At 41.2% G+C, this 23,251-nt stretch overlaps 1 protein-coding gene across 3 annotated transcripts in view; it reads right to left on the reverse strand.

Moving 5' to 3' along the window:
• Positions 1-23,251, reverse strand: part of LOC110837716 (uncharacterized) — a 104,710-nt gene that overhangs the window by 11,279 nt on the left and 70,180 nt on the right. For 2 of the 3 annotated variants that reach the window (XM_087352445.1, XM_087352446.1), the window contains exons 5-7: positions 22,455-22,606; positions 14,737-20,593; positions 589-823 (exon numbers count right to left, since the gene is read on the reverse strand). In XM_087352445.1, the coding sequence (XP_087208571.1) occupies positions 589-823; positions 14,737-20,593; positions 22,455-22,606 (6,244 nt within the window). The remainder of the gene's footprint in view (positions 1-588; positions 824-14,736; positions 20,594-22,454; positions 22,607-23,251) is intronic. The other variant, XM_087352447.1, reaches the window with a different exon arrangement.

Raw genomic sequence — 23,251 nt, forward strand, 5'->3', positions numbered from 1 at the left:
TGACTTCATAGTTCCAAGCCTCCAACAGGCAAAAACATTTTAAATTTATGTAGATGAGAGACAATTCTGGTCAAGCGAGCATGCCTATGAATCACATTGGATTCCGTTTAACCTGTCATTTTGAAAGTCTGAAAATGGTGGGATATATATATAGTAGAGATGTCTTAAAATTTTATTCAAACGTGTTATGACACTGCAGTGTATTTATCGACATATCATTGCAATGAAGAGTGAACTGCTGTCCTGAAGTAATGACATATCTGCAGCACAAAAATGCAATTCATTCAGAGCAAGAAATTATATTCTGCTTATAACAGTCCCAAATTTCAACATCCTCACATTGTCTTTTCCACATCCCTGGTAACTTGGATGAGCCAAAAACAAACGCTTCTGCTCTGAAACATTCACAATACTAAAAAAAAATAAAAAAATGCAGGTTGTCCACTGGTCCACTGGACTGATGCAAATGGAGGAGATGTAACTTGTAAAAATTATGAAAAATATTAATATGTTTGTGTTGGAAGTCTAGTTTCTGATCTGTTGTATAGTGTGATATTGCCAGTGAAGTGTAAGGCAAAGCTGACTCACTTCCTGAACTTCTTCCTTGCTCGATGGTGTGCCTCGAGCCCTTCCGACAATGTCTTCAGGGACTGCAGTGAGACCTGGGTGAGGGCTCGGTCACCTCCAAACCAGCGTACCCAAACTTTGTCCCCATCGGTGACAGGTCCCACCAGTTTGCCAGGCCACGCAGGAAATCCCCGAGCCGCCCCCCAGACAAGGTCGCCCTCGGAAAGGCCCCCAGACCCTTCCTCTGCCACACTTTCTGTATGTGCAACAACCGTTGTCCATAGTCAAGACTCGCTAATGCTCATATTACAAACTGAGCGAGCGAGTGAAGAATTTTAGGGTAAGAGATTATCTATCAGTCAACTATTTTTAATTGCTGTCTTATTATCCTAATATTAGTTCTCTAAAGACTTCAAGACAACAAATAAAAATGAAAACTGAGTCAAATTCATCTTAAAATACTTAAAGCCTTCCATCTGCAATGAAATGTTAAGTAACACCGAAGTTTCCAATGTGTGGAAACATACAAGATTTAAATTAATACTGAATACTGAATTTACTCATCTGCGTACAGAATCTGAACAGAGAATATCACCACATGATACTGACAGAAGTAAATCATGTATGATTGTGCCACTTAAGAATCTATGAACTTGAAGTACTTCTACTGAGTATATGCAGTTCCCATACTCTGTATTTTGATCAAAATTATATTCAAACAAACAACATGAACATTAAATGAGAATTTTGAGAATTAAAATCAGCTCTTATACATTTTCAAAGTTTATTAACTTAGTTTAATTCATACACTTCCAGAGCTTGAATAATCACGTAAAAGAGTAATTCTAAGAAAATAAACAGATAATGCCCATACAGAGGCACATTATAGGAATTTATCTGCAACAAATCAGTCATTAATTTCCAGAAAGGGGCAATTTTTATGGACTGAATGTATATGCATTCTTTTATTCCTGAAACATTTCCTTAGAAGTAATTTGATAAATGATAAATTTATTGCTCTTAATGGCAATGATTGCAGCAATGAAAGGCTTAAAATATTTTGAGAATCTGTCACTGAACAATGCCCATTCTTCTTCCACCACGGCCAAGTGTTCCACCTTTTTCTCCACCTGGCCTCCACCGTGCTTCAGCCATAACATTAGTGCAGTCCATCAAAAACAAGGTGGCTGTTTGAGAAACCGTCCAACCAGAAATGCACCGAGCCAAGAAACAAATGTAAAGATGTGACGAGCAATAATCATCAACCATATCCAGTCCAGTGCCAACAAGCAGCTGTAGCAGCAGAGGTGTAACATGAGGATAGATCAACCAAGCAAGCAATATTGAATAAGCAGCTTTCAAGCAAAATATAAATGGATTAGGATAAGAACTGTCGAAGTATTTTACACTTCAAGAATTTCCTTATTGACACTAAAATAGGAAGGCAAATATCCGATAAAGAGCGCATCATGGGACTTTGTAAGGGTACAATTTAACATGACTGAAAGTACCATCAGAGGACCTTCATCATATTATTATAATAAAAAATGTACTAGTCCCCATAATGATTAACCCTCATTGTGCATGCATCCCTGCAGAAAAAGCATTCAACTTACTTGAACAGACCTTTTGTACTTTAACAAGAAAGACAGGTTATGGAATCAACATGCCTAAATGTCCATCTGTATGCCAGTCACTCCACCTACCAACTTTCAAACTAACTGATTCATATTCAAGAATCTTGGTACGAAAATAGTGCCACTCCACGTTCATACTTTCTAATTTCTTATCATCAAAAATGCCAAAATTAACTCTGTAATCCTCTAAGGTATGAAGCTAAAAGTTGGAAGTGTAATAGATTAAAACAAATATTAATCTCTTGTTGGGGGCCAAACTTACGTAGATTATAAAACAAATAAATAACAGCCATGAAGCTGGAGATGTCATTTAATACACAGCAACCAACTGTGAGAGTGAGTGACTGACTTAATAATCAACCAACTCAATGAACTAACTCAATGCAGCAAAGTCCTCCTTGAGAAAGTAACAGTCGCTCCGACTGTCAATAAATTCTGCGCCTTTCACAGAACACGATGTTTCACTACCATGTTCATAACAATCTGCACATGATTATTGTCCACAACCTCCCACGCCATTTCTTACTGTTCTTCCATTTATGCCTAGATTTTCCAACTAGTCTTTGCCCTTCAGTTTATCCAACAAAAATTTTGTGTCCATTTCACGTTTTGCCATGCCCCACCTACATAATTCTCTTTTATTTATCACCCTAATAGCATTCCCTGGAGCTCCTTGTTAAGCGGGCCCGATATTCTCCTCTGCACCGTTTTCATACATTCAAACTGTGCTCTTCTGTTAACGTGAGGGATCAAGATTCATGCCCACAGGAAGAACAAGTAAAATTATACTTTGTATATTTTAATATTTACATTTTTAGATAGCAAATTCACAGAGAAAACATCCTGGTCTACTTGGTAGCAAGCATTCCCAGAATTTGATCTGGCACAATGTTATACGTTCACATGGCAACACTTACGATTGATGTAATGCAGCATACCTATGTTACACCTGCATAATGTAACACAGAATTTATAGTAGTGAAAATTATGCATAGAAAAAAATTAATCATTATATTGTATAATTATCAACTAGTTCCTGCTAGATATCCGCATTTCTTCCAAGAAGCAAATGGCTTAAACTGCTGGCAAAACAGCGGCGGAGCTAACAGGATTACGAAATTCTCGGACTTTGCCCATCATCCTGTTTTTCAATTCAGAAGCTGGATCCAGTAACTGAGGTTAGCTCTTTCAATTGGACCAAAATGATTAGATATCCCTCTCACTCTTTTCAACTTGAGGACGGAAGCAGATCCAGCTTCCGAAATGAATTATTTTTCTGAAAACGCACCATCGTCAGTACCTTTTAAAATTAATAGGGGAGCTACTTTCAAAACGAATGTATCCAAGTGGCCAGTGGGTGTTGCTTTATACTTTATACATGAATTCATTGTTTCTGACAAGTAGTATTTTGCTATGGAGAAAGGTTCAGGGGTGACACAGGTATTTCATAGTTTGGGCTGTAGAAGATGAAGGTAACACTGCCTTCATGATTAAGCATCATGCCATGAAGATATATGAAGGAGTGGAGAAAAAGCTCAATAGATGATGATTTCAGTAAAAAAAAGAACAAATTTAGTTTTCCCTCATATGTAAATGGTGTACTGCTAATAAGCTGGATCTAAACGCAGATAAAACAAATATAATAATCTGTAACACATAATTTACACATAATATGCATTCAATACTGTTCACAATGGGAAGTATATCTCGTAGAAGTGTTGATAAATACCAAACTCATAGATTCTGACAGCCATTCAAATTGGAAGATGATTCCCAACTTAAATGCAGGTAGGTTGACATTTCATTCTTGTAACATCAACACACTTAAATTAATGTAATTTAAGCAAGAATATCGTTAATACAATCAATAAATGCCAGCTTCACAGACCACCAGTCAGACTTCAGTGTTTTCAGAGAGGCACATACTATGACAGCACGAAAATTTTGAACAGTCCATCGTCTAATCTCAAAAGTACGAACAATAAGGGACAATTAAAGTCACATGAAGAAGACTCTCAAACATACTCTCCTCTAACTCCACTGAATAATTCTAAATATTTACCATATGTTTCCTTTTAACACCTTATAAGTGTATGCACTACTGTACAAAACATCACATAATTCTATATGACTTGAAGCTTTCACAGTGACTAAATGTGATAAATTCTTCTCGGGCGACCAGCAGTGTCAATATAGATCCATAGTCTGCCTCCATCATCACAGAATGATGATCATTCCCTGATGATGGAGGTAGAGAAGGCCTCTGAAATGGACAGCAGATCTGTATTGATGCAGCTGGTCACCTGAGATGATTATATCATATAATTCCTCTGCTGTACATTTATGAATGTAGTGCAACACTCAATAAATGTATGTTAAAATGTATTTCTGTGAAATTTTGTAATATTTCTATATGATCTGAAGCTTCCACAGTGACTAAGCATAATAAATTCTTCTCGGGCTGCCAGCTGTGTAGGGTGGCTTAATGAAGAATACACCAACGCTTCGAGAACCATCTTCATCCTCGTCCTCAGGGTCCCTTATTCTATTCTTTGACAAGGTGAATATACAATGGACTTTTCAAAGAATTTCCTGCGCCACAGAGTGAGTAAGTAAGCTTCCCTTATTCTGTCTAACTTAATGACAATGGATTGTTACAGGCCAGAAAGAAGATTCTCCAAAATGATGTCCTTTATATTTTGTTAACTATCGTGTACACCGAATTTCACACCAAGTATTTTCCCTTCCTTTCCTCAACATAAACATCTGTTTTCCTAGTTAAGTCTCCCCAATCCCTTTATAACATCTTACAGAAAAGTTTTGGATGTAAGATTAATAGGGAAATCAAATGCATAGAAATGCTGAAACCAGTTGCAGTAACTCTGCATGGATTTCATAAATGAGATAAATCTATACAATTCACACATCATCAGAGTATATTTTGATATGTGCCACTTGGTGCAGTTTCTTAGAAGAAGAAAAGGAAAGGATAGCATCTATTGAAAATGACAAAGAAGAATAACAGCAGATGAGCTGGTATTCTGCCTCTGAGCTCACCCCCCCCCCCCTCTTTTCATTTAGATGCTGTGAGATTTCATACCGCATATAAACGATGAATATAAATGCTAGTTTACACATGCCACTATCAGTTAAATTCTTGTGCACAATCTTGCCTCGAAGGGCTCACCTCAGAAGCTAACTAACTAAATAGATGGCTTACGGAACCCAAATTAACCAAAGCCCTCCACCGCACCCCATCCTGGGCCAACAAAATTCAGTCTCCTTCAACTCCTACCTCCCACAAAAGGTTCTTAAGGAAAATGTTACTGTGACAACATACAAATTCTTATGCTATCATATGACAGCCTCTGTAACATAAATAACTGTACACCAAACAGTTGAAACCAGATGATTACGGTTTATTTTGGCTGTGATGACATCCAGTTTTGCAGGTGGTTACCAACATTTTGTAGGCACAAATCACCTTCATAATGTGAGAAATATTCTCTTTCAGAGTGCTTCATCAGTGGTCTGAACAGGGTGAATTCACTAGGCACAAGATCTGGACTGTAAGGTGGGTGGAAAAAAACAAAAACATATTCACAGGAAAAATGCTCTTGGAATTTCTCTGTGGCATGGGCTGTGTGGAGGAGAGTAATAATGTGGAGAATGAACATTTTATCACTTTCTCCGTGAGGAAGCCAGGGTGACATAAGTGCAAAGAAGAAAGAAGGAAGGGTGTTGAAAAACATTTCGGGGTGTAAAGCGCATTCTCCTCCTTCAGTCCCTAGACCATAGGTCTGTTGCTACTGGAAAGACGTATTCTATACCAGAATATGCAGGTTCTATATGCATTATTTGTAAAAGAGAAGTCACGCGGTCTTTCCAACACGGCAGCTACCGCGTGCCAAGATCAGCAGGGCAGACTCCAGGAAATTAATGTCCTCAAACAGGATCTCCTTAATGGATAAACCAAACAGTTCTTCAATTTAGCTTCAAAAAATTCAAAGGAGATGAGTTATCCAGAAGACAAGAAATCTCAGAGATATGTGATCATCCCATATTTGAAAGGCGTCTTGGGAATATTCGAATGTATCAGCAACTGACACAACATCAAGACCATCTTGAAGACAAAACACACTTTGAGGAACGCACTGATGAGAACCACGGTAGAAAGGAAACATTTTCAAACAGCCAAATGAGTCCTTGTGAATGCAGCAGGAACTATGAGATGAAAAGAGTGACCATTAGGCATGCAGATTCAGAAACAAGACGAAACCTTAGAGAGAGATTTTATGGAGTAAATCCAAACAGGCTCAATACCATTGTGAAGAACGTAACAGGATAGGCTGGGAAGAGGCAAAATTGGGATAAATGAAACCAAGAGCAGAAATAGAAAACCCAAGGATTCTGCCCTTATGGGTTGTATGTGAAACCCAATTAGCCACCCGAGCTCAGAATTTTTTAACACATTGTTCCTCTTAATTAATAAGAAAGTCAACAAAAAATCCTTGAGAGTGGCGATGGAATATAGCTGGTTTTTGATTAATTCTTGGCTCACAGAGAGGTGCCAGCACTCCACAGACAGTCCTAATAATAAATCATTTTAGCAAAGTTGCTGTGGGTATCTAATTTTTGGTTTGTTAGGTTCAGCATCTCCAGCAGAACAGCTTTACATCTTAATATAGTTAGGGAAGAAAGGAGACCAACACAGACACACTCTGTGCGAGATCGTCTAAAAACCAACGCGCCCACTGCTGGAAGGCCGAACGACAGGCAGGCAGACTGATGGCACGAGAAATCACTGTTGCTGCTGTGGATCGTTGGGACCATACCGCACTGAGCAGGCACCTGGCTGATGATGACGTGTGGCAGACAAAAATGGAAGTGGAGGATGGACCACAACCCCATTTACAAAAGCAACTGGGCCCAACTGAACTCCATAGCAGAAAACATGGTATGCTAAATCGTCACTGGGAACCGACTGACAGAAGAACCAAGAGAAGCCAGAGTTCTTTCCCACAGCAAGATCTGGGAAGTACTTGCAGAGCATCACGGAAGACCCTAGTGAGGACATATACGTATCAATCAGACCAAAGAAAGTGAAACAGCAGTGCCACGGGTTGCACTTAAGGAGTGGTGTCAACAGGTGATTTCACCAATGTGACATGCGCAGTACGCCAAGGCACGAAAACCAGCAGTGGGAGCCTGATGTAGTGGCATAACATCATAATCCATTTGAGAGGATATCCACAGATATATTGCAGAATCCTTCCCGGTGAATAAGCAGGAAAATCGATACGTCCTGATTGCTATGGGCTACCTCAAACAGTCAGAGGTGAACGCCATTCTCAACCATGAGGAATCAACAGGGATGGACGCCAATAGATCAAATTCATCTGCCACTTCGAGGTCCTGAGACAGCAGAACAGCCACCAATACCGGAATTTCTAGTCTCGGCTCATTCAGAAGGAGTTGGTGAGCAAATGAGGAGGACAGAGACCACCCCTCTGCAAGGATTAAACAGAGGAACAACATGATCAGATGGATGAGGAGCACCTGTGGAAGGTCGTTTCAATGCACCAGAGATTGAGTTGGAAGGTTACCCATTTTCCTGTTCAGGTTAAGAGCATCAAAATATCATACTACAGGATGACACCAGCCAGCATGGTGTTCAGGAAGCAGATGCGCCTGCACCCTGCAAACTTCGTTTGGGGACGTCCCTGACAGAGATAAAAAACAAAAAACAACCAGCTACTGGGATTCTTCAATCAGAGTAAAGTCACCAAGCTTCAGCCATCCAAGGAAGATCTTAAAAGGTGTCCACCCCCCCATGAACAATGTGTTGTACCAGATACAGCGACATCCCAGGGCAAAGATTACGGTAGTGCACCTGTACAATTGCCGTGTTTGGGGGCTACTTAGCACGAGCAGCCTCTAGGAGGGATTAGTGTAGCCAGGACACATTACTGTGGACACGTGAATTTTGGCATGAAGAAATACTACTGTAACCAGTTTGAAGCCAAGACTATGATTTGCGAGTAAACATAACATGAAATAATAAATTGTAATACTGTGTGAAATAAATCAATCTTTCATTTTAAAACAACCCACTGAGAAATCACTAATATACAACAAGCTCCTCATCAGGGTTATGCTGAGTTGAAGTAAGGTTGTGTCATATTATTACACAGTGTATGTAACACTTGAAAATTTCTGTCTTCTGGGTTGTTGTGATGTGCAGTCATCGCCCTGATGATGGAGGCAGCATGGACCTCTGAAAAGTTGGTAGACATGTACCAGACTACATGGCGCAACAACCCAGAAGACAGCAATCTTCAGACTCACCGCTGTGAAAACCTCAAATCCTACATATGTAACACTTACCTCTAATATCTGTAATTTCTTATATGAATGTAGAGACACAAGGAGACTGCTCTGTCAAAGTATATTTTAAATTCTGGTAAAATTACTACAAATTAAATATGGGAAAATAAAGGCTGTGGCTGCCAATTAACACTGTCATGAAATCTTAGAGGCTAAACCAACTCCTACGCTCATCATGTTAAACGTGGCTACAAAAATGTTTCATTCAAAAGTTGCAATCTTATGCAGTAAATATTTGATCATACCAGTACATAAAAAACAGACAAAACCTTTTATGAATGTTTCATCACTGACAATAATTCTGAATACATTCACTATTCATCCTTGAAGACCAGCCCATCCCCAAGTCAGAAACAGGTGCTCTAATTATATTTTTAAGAGTCAGAATATGTTGGGTTTTCTGAGAGCAAGTTCTGACGACACACGAAAACCTTGGTGGATACACCTTGACTTAAAGTTTCTTGTGCAGAAAAGATCATTTAACCCTTGAATACAGAAATGCCAACCTGACTTTAACTTGGGGTTATTGGTAAACCAGTGCTGGATAAATGCATGGCCAGCTGGACTGAGCAATAAGACGCGACACACGGCTGGTAAAGGAAGATCTCTCAAGCAGTTTTTATCTACCGACTTATTCATTCAGCTTTGCAAATGTTTTGTGTGAAGTCTTATCAACAACTTCGTGACCTCCAGCACCTATACACACACTCGACAATGCACTCTAGTGTACTGACAAGCGATGATCAACAAATGTTGACACATTTCTGTCTTTTCCCAACACGCTGCAGCAAAAAATTAAAACATAAAAATGGCATACGCTGCATGTACATGTGCACAAGCTGAGAAGCTGAGCCAAAACCATCCACAAATTACAGACAAGCATAATGTACAACATAGCCTGTACACAATTTGTTGAAAAAGTTCCATGCAAGTGAAGGTTTTGTACTAGTAATAGTAATGGTGACTGTTCCTGTACTAAAAGAGAATGGAGGATATGCTTATATCGAGATAGAAGTCATCAGACTGCTTTCTATGAGGAGACTGAAAATGTGAATAAAAGTTTAATACTGGGGATACTGAGGTACAGATGGGAAAATAATATTAAAATGGATCTTGGAAGAAGAGACAGTTAAGATGTGACCTCCATTAAAATGTTTCATGGCAGGATCAGCTGATGGCACAGTAATACAAATTTGAGTTATGTAAGATGAAATTTATGTTCCTGGGCAACAAGCAGCACAGTTATTCGTTATTAAATGATATCATGTCATTACGTTTCCAAATGATAAGAAATTTCTTCTCTCTGTCCAGGTATCTGAATAATGCAGAAATCAAAATGCCTTCACGCACATGTGATTAAGGCAAAGTTACAACTATATATGCAACCGCAATCCACTGTGGCCCTTATTTTTCAGAGAAAGTATGAACCAGTTTGTTACAGTGACCTTTGTTACTGCTTCATTTTGGTTAAGCAAATAAACTTAAAAATTTATTCCGGCACAAGTTTTTCAGAAGTCACGACAACACAATTAATGCAAAATCTACATGAATGACACTTAAAACTGGAGTTCTGGAAGGGACCCAATTTCCTAGCATAAAAAGTTTTTATTTCAACCATTGGAAATATTTCTCACCAATGGACTATACAGAAGCTGTTACTCGTTTTAGTGCACGATATGGCGACCTGATGGTGGCACTAGTAACATACATCCTGGAATTCATAGCGTGCATTTTTGAATGCGCAAGGCCTACTGTGATTTGGAAACTTAATTTTATCAGCAATTATATATTTGTATCTCAAGTACTTTGCACATTTCTAGAACTCTTGCAATGTATAATATTCACAATAAACTCAACGATTTACTGATTACTGTTGTTGGATGAAATATGTGAGAACTATATTCCCATTTGTTATATACTCATAACCTAACCTCAAGTGATAAAGCAAGTTCGCTTATTTCTTCAAACAGATCTTCAGTGATGGAACTTTCTAACTGTAAATTAAAATTCTACTGACTTCATCTCTTATTCCATGCAGGTAGTACATTTAATTTTCATATGAGTAATCAAAGACTGAATGCCATTTGCTCTCCCTGATTACCCAAATGATTCAGAAGCAGATGCTAACTCACGTCATGTCGACCAACATGAATAAAAAAGTATATCAACCCCACCATCATTCCCTACTATCTCTGTATCCAGAGTGTTTCTGGTCATCTCAGTCAGAGCATTGAATTTGCCTGTAATCAGCGAGGTCATGCAACTCTTTGACAATTATACAGACACCGTCACCAAGTGGACACAACAGCTATTATAAATTACAAGGCTGTAACCGTTGTTTGAGGCAGTGAGAACGCAAATGACGGAAAGGGCTGGTAAATAACTGGTGCTGCCATGGGTAGACAGCACAGAAATGAGAGTTCCAAACTCTGTATAATTTCATTTGCACTGAATATTTTTTTTATGAAATTTTGACTGAACTGTTTTGTAACAACTTTAATGACAAGAATTTGTCATTTATAAAAAAAAAAAAAGTCTTATTTTTTCTGTTAAGTCATCAAAATTCAGAAGCCAAGTGGGAAATATTTTTGAATTGTGTTTTAAAAGAAACTCTTTCAGGGGTCCAATAATAAGTATATAACTATTATAATGTTGATACCTACGTTGTGTTCATGTGTACGTGCTATTAACAGAATTACAAACATAGCTAATAAAATTAAAAATGAAATAATGATCAACGAAAGAAAGAAAGACATGCAGTTTTGAAATTCTGCATTTTTCAAAGTTTGCCACTATAAGAATCTTTGCACTAGCAGAATGGCCAGTGTACACAGATTCATTACAGCTACCCAAAGAATAAATATTTCCTTATGAAACATGAACAAGGCCAATAATTTCCTGTCAAATTTGAAACATCTTTGCACTGAAAGAGATCAAGGCAGATGTGACACTGTAAGATCATACTCCATGACAATGTGACACCAAACAGTGTCTGGCAGTTTGGACACGGGGTGTTGTAGCATCCTGCTTAAAGTCACCACTTTGGCACCCCCAGACTCTGGTCTCTTTGGACCATCAACAGCATTTATCGCGGCAGCGGCTTGTCAATGACAATAATGTTATTACTGTAATGACGATATGGTCACATATAGGTGTTTAACATCACATTTCTTTGCGCTCGTTTCCTGCTGGAATAAAGGCCTCAACAGGGATTGTAATTACATGTAACAAATTCTTATCATGTGTACGTGTGTGTAAAGAGTTGCATCTCTGTCGTAATATACCAACAGCACATCTAGGACGACGACAACAGAACAGACCTGTAGTGAACAATGACATGGAAGTTACGAAGGTATTAAATCAAAATAATGTGTCGAGATTATGTATCTCATCAAATTATTAGTGCTGCCTGGTGGACAACACGTAGAAAAGGATGATCATTTGACATTAATGACTTAATTAGGAAATTAGGTAGAAAATTAAAAATTTAACAGAAACATGCAGGCCACTCAGGGGGGAGGGGGGTAAAATAAAATTAATAATTAAACATTAACTAACTACACTCCAGTAGGAGAATCTAAAGCTTCAATGTTGCTATTGGACATGATCACAGAGCAGCTGGAACCACTTCCCACCCTCACAAGTGACTTCCTTATGTCCGTAACAACGGTGTTATCCTTTTGCCCTTTTTTGGGGAACCAAGATTTTTTGTAACCAAATGATCTGACTTCCGTATCATAGTTCTAAGACACATCGTATAGGTTCCTTAATTTTACTATCCCATGTATAGTAGATGGCCTGTGCAATTCACAAAGTCTTGACATTATATACTTCATTTTACTTTAAATTATCACGCCATCCTTCCGAAGTCCAAATATTTCCTCAACTTCGTTGTTTTCAAGCATTTGTAAAAAAAATGCTTACAGATGGCCATGAGGTTATTACGATACACCAACTACACAGATTACAGACACCGCATTAACCAAAATCTGAAGGTAAAATAATAGTTACTGAGGCAATTATAAAAAAATACAAAATACAAGAGACAATGAGCAGAATCATCAATGCCAAGACAAGCTGTACAATAAAAAAAAAAACACCTGTACGCACTATTTTGAACTTCTTACTAAACAAACAAGACAGACCTATCAATTACAAAAGAAATGTAAGATTTGAGGTTTACACAGCGGTGAGTATGAAGATTTCTGTCTTCTGGGTTGTTGCGCTGTGTAGTCTGGTCGATGTTAACCAACGTTTCGCCCTGATGACGGAGGCAGTATGACCTCTGAAACGTCGATTAAAATCGACCAGACTACACGGCGCAACAACCCAGAAGACAGAAATCTTCGTACAATAGAAATGCTGTATATTTGCTCAAGGGCCATGACATACGAAAACCACCCAACAACTATGAGAAAACAGTTTTTGAACAATACGTTTTGAGTTCAATGGCTTAACAAGAGTACTGAACGTGCTTCTGAAATACAGTGTTCAGGAGAAAACTAAAGAGGACGGCAACAGAAGGACTTTGTGCTATGAAAGATAAAACACAGCGAGAAATAAAAATATTCAGAAATGTCATTATGAGAGATGGGAAAACAGTGGTCATGTGGAAACGAGAGGATATTTATACAGATCATAGCTGGATGAGGGGCATCAAAACATGCTTCATGGCAACTGCATATTCCTCATTATGATTATAAGTTTCTGTAAACAAGGGAGGAGAAATTATTAGCTTCCTCAGATGAATGTTGTCAATGCTGAATTGGTGCTATGCAAATGACTATGTCTGTTCCAGCCCAGGTAAAAATTCACACAAGACTTCAGGTTGTTAACCAGAAAGGCGTTTTTTTCCCCACATTATGAATAAATCAATATCCACAAAGCACAAAACCATATGAGACATGCAGAACTATTTGGACACCACAGCCGAGGATCAAGGCAACAGGAAACGTAACCACACCATAAGCACCCCATTATACTATTCATACAAAATACGACAATTCTGGACTGAGGCAAAGTCATGGAATTCTGCGTTTAGATTAGTGGGGAAACTAAGTGTAATAATTTGGTTCAATCCACCTGGCTTGTAACCGAGAGACAAAACTGCCCACAACTTTACTAACGCAATGCTTGTATCTTAGTGAGAAAAAATGGACGTGTCATTGCGCAATTCCTTACTTTGCTAGAATTAATTCCACAGAAAAGAGATTGCTACTAACAAATGTTAGGTAACATTATAATCATTCAAAAAAAAAAAAATCATTTACTATATAAAATCAAACCCTTATCATGCACATGACAAAATAAAACAAGAGATGTCAATAGAAATTCATGCCATGCACAGGGATTGAGAATTCAGCAATAAAAATAATCAACAACATTAGATACACAGGAAAGAATTCAGTACAACATTATGACAAATACAGAGAAAAATAAATCTACTCATCAATAAACTTAATTATGTAAATACGTAATCAACAACATATATTTTAGATAGACAGCTAAGCTCAAAGCTGCATGAAACCAAAAATACCACAAAGAGAAGAGAAATGTACTTGAAACTTTATAAGCACTAATATATGTATAAAAGAGGAAAGTCACATTAATTCAAGGCAGATGGCACATTCGAAACGCAAAGTAAAAATTAATGACTATCAGTACTGAAGTGTAAATATTAGCAGAAACTACGCAATAAAAGCAAGACATGATAGAAGACGACACCGAACACTCTTCACAATAAAAACCGTACAATAGTAAAAGGTGTAATTTCACGCTCTCACAGCAACAAGTACGAAGATGGCTATCAACTGTCAGTACCACATGGCGCAACAAAACAGAAAACAGCCATCTTTGCAAAATTTCCTGGGATAGGCCTAACAAATGAGCACAAAGACATTTAAATTTTCATTCCCACATCACATTTTGTGTACAGATTCTTATTTCACTAAATACTACGAGTACTGATTAATTTGTACCATATCCCCCTTTACACGTAAAAAGTTTCTTCTCCTGAATTACCGACATTTTCGTCAATGCAATATAACAACATTCAAGCTTCAGATGATCGCATCTACTATACTCAGTACTCTGTATGTCGGCAAGCTATCAATGAATACAATTTGCATCTAGCAACACGCCTTACCTTCATCATCCTCTTCCATGCTGTGAATATCATGAGGATGTGTCTCCATGATGATCAGGGCATCGCTGTGTTTGCGCTTGGCACCGCGTTCTGCCATCGCTGCGGCAAGCCCCACGGTACTGCTACTGCTACACAGCTTGGGGTTCATGGCGGTCCGAGGCACGGCTCTCCTCTCGTCATTTTTATTATATTCAAACATCTGCCTTGAACTCACGACAGCTTCTTGCTGCTGATGCTCGCCGCTAAACGACGACAACGAGGCGACCGTAGAGGATTCAACGTACATATTCCCGACACTTTTCCTCCTTTCACTTTCGCACACCATATGTCCTGCGCCGGCGAGGCTCACCATGATGTCGCTCCCGACATACTTCCCAGTGTAATCGATTTGACGCGGACTTGAGGCACTGCTGCTGAACTCCCCTTCAGTAACAGTTGGACTCACAAAGACACCTTTACCACTACTCACTCCCCAGTCATATTCAGTCTGGTCTCCTATAATAGAAGTGTCTTGCTCGTTACTACTCGACACACAGTGCACCATGGGCATCGCAGATGCCGGTACCCCAGAAGAAGACGGCTGACGTCCCGGAATATTTTCTCCATTAGTACCAACACCACTATAAGAGCCTGTGACAGCACATGAAGGGGACGGAGATGAGAGACCATCATCCGTACTCCCTACACCTGTCAAATGCGTAGTAGTGTCAGCAGATGGTGTCAGGGGATGACCATCTGAACTGCCACCACTTCTGGGATCTACCGGACTGTGTGTCGTGGTGTCTGGTGGACTGCCTCCGGACGAAGCGGCAATTGAAGTCTGACAAAATGTGTTATTAGTTGTCACTACAAGCGATCCGCACGTCACTGAAGGAGATGAGGATGCCTGAACACTCTGGTTCACAGCGGTCTGAGTGGAGACTGAATGTTTCATCATTAGGGGCAGCTGGCCAGACTGTCTGGAAGGTGCAGGAGGAGATGATGATGATGATCCACTACTGCTGCTCTGCTGGACCGCATTCAACTGCATCTTATCTTGCACACACTGTGAGCCACTGTTCCCAACAATAAAGTTCTGCTGGTTCACATTCAACGTGGTGCTCGATGTCACGTTACTGTTGCTGTTCTGAGAAGCCGTAACAAGTTGTTGGTTGTTGGACACCATCGTAGTCTGTTGTTGGACAATTGTGGTGTTCTGCTGCACTACAGTAGTGTTCTGGTGGTTCTGAGTCGTGGCGGCCGTGCACGGTACCAACAGGGTCTGTCCCACTTGTCCACAGTGTATGAACTCTTGCTGAGATTGGTGTGTTCCTGTAGGTGAAGTGTTGGCTGTGAAAGACATCTGCTGGCTAGGACTGACGTTTGCTACCAGTGGACTAAGCTGCCCACCAAAGGCTGCTGTACCATTCATAAGAAACTGTCCTCCATTAGGAGAACTGGCCAAGAATTGTGGCCCTCCACCATTTTGTTGCTGCAGCATTGGCCCTGTTGCCATCTTACCTCCTGTTGTTGGAGTGCGAATAACCATTCCTGCAGGACCTGCCGTGAGAATGCTTTGTCCAGTCGGATGGCCAAATACTGTAGCTCCTCCATGATTCTGAACAGGAGTTAGAACATTCTGACCATTGACATTCTGCAGTTGCAACTGAACACCGAGGTTGGTTGCATCTGGAAGGAGGGTAGTGGTGCCATCCGTTGCCATGACCATGCCTCCCAAACTAGGGACAATAAACTGCTGGAATGTTGGGAAGTTCTGAACGACACCTGTTGCACCATTCAAGAGATTCACAGGTTGAAGAAGATTTATCTGTTGTGGGGGCTGTGAAGTGGCTGGTGCCGCTATTAGCTGCTGAGTCCCAAAATGTCCTGTAGTTGTGCCTGGCTGCCCATTCATGAGGATCTGTGCAGGTGCTCCTCCCTTCCCCGGAACTATAGTAAGTGCCTGAAGCATTGGTCCAGTTGTGGTTATACTCTGATGAGGACCAGACATCGTGAAACTCTGCTGCTGCTGCTGTTGCATGACAACACCGGCTGCAGCCGCTGGGGAATTCTGTTGAGATGCTATGTGCAACATGGAAGCCACAGTCTGTGGAGACACTTTGCGTTTCTTACTGCCCCCTTTCTTCTTCCCACCGCCAGGTGTGTGAAGATGCGACATTTCAGGCGGTGACAACAGCGACGATTGCTGCGATGCATGACGGACATACCCAGCAGCGCTCTGTGCGTTCCGAGAACCTGGATGATCTTGATTCATGGTGTCCAGCAACTGCCCTATGCCATTCCCCGTGTTGTTTGGTCCTTGAGAATGATGGAGAACATTCCCTGTTGCAACTGTTAGGTGCGGAATTTGCATAGTATTCTGATTAAGTCCAGTCATTCCATCAACAGTCATCATACTAGGCTGGATGAGTAATGGTGTTGGTAAAGCATTCACTAGAACTGTTGGCTGACCAAGGACTTGCTGTGCCACTCCAACAGCAGGGATAACCTGAGTCATTGCTGCAGTCACATTTGTCACCATGGGTGACACTGACAGAGGCGGCATGGAGGAATGGCTGACAAGTTTTGCCATGGAGTGGGGAGGAGGTGGCTGCGGTGGTGGTGCCATTAACCCTGTACTAGGGCCCGTCGGGGTCATCACACTCCCGGCATTTGCCATTATCAACTGGCCACTGCTCGAAACAAAGATGTGTCCTGGAGGCAGCCCAGGCGGTGCCCCCGGGGGTTTCAATAGAGTGGTTGCTTGCTGCTGCTGCTGCTGCTGTTGTGTTGCCTGCATGTTATTGCCTGTACCCGACATATTCTGCTGCTGCTGGTGAGGAGGAACCTGAATACTGCTCACAACACTCTGAACCATCTCTAATGGTGATTTGGACACAGTGGAAACTTGCATGCCCTGCGAATGTCCAGCCAAAACTGATGTGCAAGGCTGCGGTAAAGTCATGATGGTTGTCTGATTTGTGTACAATGATGGTACAGGTTGAGGCGGGGTGTTTGCAGTTGAATTTCCAACCGACACAGTTGCAGTATTTGCTTTTCCAGCTAGTACTGATGTTATCGTGTTGCTGCTTACTGTATGTCCACTTGCCATTGTTGTGACCATCGTTGAAGACTGGACGGTGAACTTCTGACCTCGTATTTGATCATGTATATGATGGCAAAAGTTTTCACCCAGTCTGTTGTTGGGGTGTTGCCTCATAACAGGAGGGGTCGATGCACCCGGAGAACAGGAAACAATGTTCTCATTTCTGGGAGCCTGAAAGTGTCCCTGTGGCGGATTTGAATAAGAATAGGGTCCAGGAGGACTTAAGTTAGGAACAGTGAATGGTGAAGATGAAGAGGAAATGTAGATATTATTTGATGCTGACGATGTGTCAGGTATCCGGCAATACTGTGATGAAGTTGATGTGGATGAACTTGGTGATGCTTCAGGCTGTGGTAAAGCATATGTCTCCACAGGAGAGCCATTACTCGTGCTAACAGTACCCCCTTGAATTGGTCCTCTAGAGTCAGATGTCACTGACGCCTGATGACGATGTGGTACAGGATTACCCAATCTATCAAATGTTGATGATGTTACAGGGCTTTCCTCTTGGACAATATTAGGTGTAGGAGTCACATTACTCGGAGTCTGCTGGACCAACGTGTCATTCTGTGTTCCTCCAGAATTAAGCTGCACATGGTAATGTTTGAACTCACTTGGCATGTTATGCTGCTGCTGATGCACACACTGGTTCCCAGGACTCACATTTGCATGTTCGGGCTGTACGAGCGGCTGAATCTGCTGCTGCATTTGATGATGAAATAATATATTATCACCTGACCCACCTCCAGATGTAGAAACTGGAAGTAGTGATCCTGAACTAACAACACAACCCTGACAATGATTTCCCATTTCCATTCTCTGTTCAGGCACTGCATTGCTGTCAGGCACTGCGGAACCTTGGTTCTGAGGCTGTGTGTATGAAGACGTAGGAATTGGGCTACCTATACTGTGATGTAGTGTAATAGCTACAGGATTTGGAATACAAGCATGGGAATTGAGGTTTTGTTGTTGTACAGATATATTAGGATTTGTCCTTGAGGTAAAACCGGGGGTTCCTTTTGGTGGTGGTAAGAGGACATTACTTGGCAAAGGAACACCCACAGCTGTTGGTGAAGAACAGGAAGTGGGAACGGTCTGAGGGCTCGGCACCTGATGGTCGGGAGTGATGGGATTTCGAACCGGGCTATGACACATAAAGTTTGGGCCACCAACACCGGTCTGGCGTGAAATGGTGCTGTTCAGTAAAGCTGTCTGCTGTGCTAGATAGCCACTAGGGTCCTCCATAAAGGATGGAACATTATGGCTGGTTCCTGCCATGTACGTGGGATTAGAACTATCAGTATTATTGGCATGAGAGGGTGGAGGTCTGTTATGCTCTATGGGAATCTGACGGACATCGATGTTTGGACAAGGGGCATGAGAATCCATAGGTGAAGGTCCTCCACTTCCTGGTATTCCAGCAATACCGATTCGATGATGCTGCTGATGATCAAGGACATTGTATGACCGCTGTTTTCTGTTAAGTAAACCAGACTTTCCTGATCCCTTTGGCTTCTTCCTTGATATTTCTTCTGTCCAGACAGGTAGTGGAGGTGTGTGATGATGCAGAGGGGGAACACGGTCATAACCACTAGGAGATGGTAAGGTGTTAGACTGTGGCGTCGGCATAACGATCGGAGAATGATGTTGCTGATGCATTGCTGTTCCTGTACCTGTATTATTGGCAATGCTTCTATTTTGCTGCTGCCATGGCGGTGCTCTCTGCTGGTGCGTCATCATGATAGCACCACTCCCAGCCGAACCAGATGACGCCATATTGTGGTGATGCTGTTGCTGCATTTGTAAAATATTTTGATGTTGTTGTTGAGAAACTGTTCCTGTTATCTGCTGTCCTCTGCCATACTGGTCGACAAAGACGCTGGCTGAAACTGGGATGCCTACACCACTGCTGCATGACACAGATACAAACTGCTGCGGCTGCCTGGTATTTTGCACTGCAGAAGGCTGTTCCTGCTGCATGGCAACTTTGTTCTGATCTTCTGACAGAGACTGCGGAACTTGATACGGACTCTGCTGCTGTCCATAGAACTGTTGTTGCTGTTGTATTCTTAACATGCGGAAGTCCTGAGGACTTTGGCCAGAACCTGAAGAATTCACAACACCTGAGTACATAACATGCTGCTGCTGCTGCTGCTGTAGTACCTTATTGTTGCCACTGATGGCACCACCACTGGCATTTTGAATTTCATCGGGAGCCCCGCTCATAGACGGCGCCCTTTGTTGAGGGTAACACAAAACACCAGGATTTCCTCCACTATGAACCATCATTCCACTAGCATTCATCATAACTTGATTATCTGTGTCACCTACCATCAGTGGGTTTACTGCGTTGTTACTCATAACAGTGGGGTTACCAGCATTACTTCCACCCTGATGAGGGTTCACACTACTGCTGTTACTCTGGGTATTAGAATACTCCATCACTGGATTCCCAGGCTGAATATTCACGACCGACTGACCATTGCCCGTGACTCCGATCAAGCTATGCTGCTGCTGGTGGTGGTGCATTAAGCTGCTCAGATGGACAGGAGAGGTGTTCTGATGAACCATGACATTGCCACCTAAAATGGTCGAGGTGACTGCTCCATTTCGGGCAGTGTAACGAAGGAATTGCTGAGAAGCGTTAACCCCTTGAATGACGTTAGTGTCAGAAGTGAAGTTAGGAGGAGGAAACTGAGTCGTGCTTGGTATCTGCGGACCACTAGCAGGACGCTGAGTTGTTCCAGCAGAAGATGGTCCTGCACTCCAACTCTGTGTCAGTAAAAGAGGATACAATTAGAACAACATATCACTGATGCACACATATTGCTACTCGGGGTTTCCTTGTTCACCTGTTGACCTCCCATAACACATCATCATACACCCTTTTTGAAAAGTTTTCTGCGGTGCATCTTCATGCGTTTCTCACACTCTAACCCTGAATGCTATGAAACAGTATGTCTCAATTTCCAATGTGCCAGGAACATCTCAGAAAGATTATCATCTTTTATAATTTCCTGCATATATCCCCCCACCCCCCCCCCCCAAAAAAAAAAAATGAAGCTACCAACGCAAGTAAAACTCAAATCTTATGAAGAGAGGATTGAATAACTCAAATTATTGTATCAGTAAATTTCACAATCTGATTTTGTGTACTTGCTTGATTTGTCTCATAAATTTTATGAGCGGACGAGGCAGAAAACTGTCGGCATGGCAAGTAAGGGTTCAGACTATAACTCTATCGAGTTTCTTTCACACAAAAGACACTGAAAAGTGAGATACGTCATGAAAACCCTCTAACAACTTTGTGAAAGGTGTAATCTTCCTGGGATTATGCTTTAAAGTGCAAATGGTACGCAAGTTCAGGCACGTGTATGTTCAACATTCATACACATCCGACTAGTTAAAAGCTATGAAACCTTGCATTACACATACATGCTAGATATACGAAGTTGTACAGCAGCGGTAATTACTTTAGAAGAGAAATACTCTTAACACTAAAGATGTAAAATTTCCACAAATTTTAAACAGTGGGAGTCACTGGGGGAAAAAACCAGGGAACAGAAAAAAATACACATTTTATTTCCATCAGTAAATAAGAATTGAAGGGCAAGCACTTTGAAAAAACTGATATCCTATTAGATTATGTTCTGAAGTTGAGTAAAAGTAGTTTTCACTTCATATGCTACATATAATTAAACTGTGGCTTCAGAATCACATTTTACAACAAATTAAACAAAACCTCGCAAGAATTTAACTGGAGTGGCAAATTAAATAAAACGTTCTTTGGATATTTTCCATCGTCCAGTAAAATAATAAAATAGAACGACGTTTCGGAGATGGGGCTCTATCTCCGTCTTCAGGTACCTATGCTGTTGGGCCCAGTAGACAGAGCTAATCCCTGTCTCCTGACAAAGTAATTAATAAGTAATTTGTTTTGGAGTGTGTTGTTCTTTTTACGTCCCACGGATAGATGGCGGGGTGACCATCTTATATTCCGGGACTTTCACTTTTTACTTTGTCTGCAGATAGGGATTAGCTCTATCTACTGGGCCCAACAGAACAGGTATCTGAAGACAGAGATAGAGCCCGATCTCCGAAACGTCGTTCTATTTTATTATTTTACTAGACGATGGAAAATATCTAAAGAACTTTTTATTTAAATAACTCAACATCGTCATGAAATTTTAGATTTGGAGTGGCAAACAAGGGTAATACAAAAACACACAATTCCCAGCACTCCCAGTTTATTCCCTTCAAAGATTCCCAATTTTTTCCTTTAAAAATGTGTTCAGTAGTGAAAAACAACACTAAAAGCTGTTCTGGGAGACAAATTCTTGCTGTTATTTGGCAACTCAACGTGAACAAATGCTTTAAAACCAAAATTAATTGAAGCCATTTCATTTAAAAACCAAAAGGATATTCATAACAGAATGTCAGGCAAGTAAAGTTGTTGGGCTACTCAACCTTTTGGGCTAACTATACATTTACCAATACTGTCTCAACATTCATTCCAAGGTAAAGACGAAGCAAACAGCGAACATGTTACGTACACCATATTTCACAACTAATGACCAAGTAGTGTTTCTACTGGGACTGAAGTCCACTCAGCCCACAATCAACTGCAACTCACCTGAGGGGCCCGATCGGCAGGCTCTTTGCTTTGGGGAGGTGTCCCAGCAGCGAGATTCCTTTCCCTCTGTGCCAACAGCTGTGACACTGACACGCCAGAGAAGCAACCAGTGCCACTCACCTTTCGCTTCTTGCGCGCTGCCCCACGACCGTCTGGAACATACGTTCATAACACTTAAATGAGAAGTCATATGGACAATAACCAAGTTTTACACTCTAGTAAGACTTGAGGTTCTCACAGCGGTGAGTATGAAGATTTCTGACTTCTGGGTTGTTGCGCTGTGTAGTCTGGTCGATGTTAACCAACGTTTCAGAGGTCATACTGCCTCCATCATCAGGGCGATGAGTCTGAAGATTTCTGTCTTCTGGGTTGTTACGCTGTGTAGTCTGGTCGATGTTAACCAACGTTTCAGGGGTCATACTGCCTCCGTCATCAGAGTATGAAGATTTCTGTCTTCTGGGTTGTTGCGCTGTGTAGTCTGGTCGATGTTAACCAACGTTTCAGAGGTCATACTGCCTCCATCATCAGGGCGATGAGTCTGAAGATTTCTGTCTTCTGGGTTGTTACGCTGTGTAGTCTGGTCGATGTTAACCAACGTTTCAGGGGTCATACTGCCTCCGTCATCAGAGTATGAAGATTTCTGTCTTCTGGGTTGTTGCGCTGTGTAGTCTGGTCGATGTTAACCAACGTTTCAGAGGTCATACTGCCTCCATCATCAGGGCGATGAGTCTGAAGATTTCTGTCTTCTGGGTTGTTACGCTGTGTAGTCTGGTCGATGTTAACCAACGTTTCAGGGG

This window comes from Zootermopsis nevadensis, unplaced genomic scaffold, assembly GCF_977971745.1.
Source record: "Zootermopsis nevadensis isolate Lab colony 2312 unplaced genomic scaffold, Znev_1.0 Znev_ptg000021l, whole genome shotgun sequence".
Lineage (NCBI taxonomy): Eukaryota > Metazoa > Arthropoda > Insecta > Blattodea > Termopsidae > Zootermopsis > Zootermopsis nevadensis.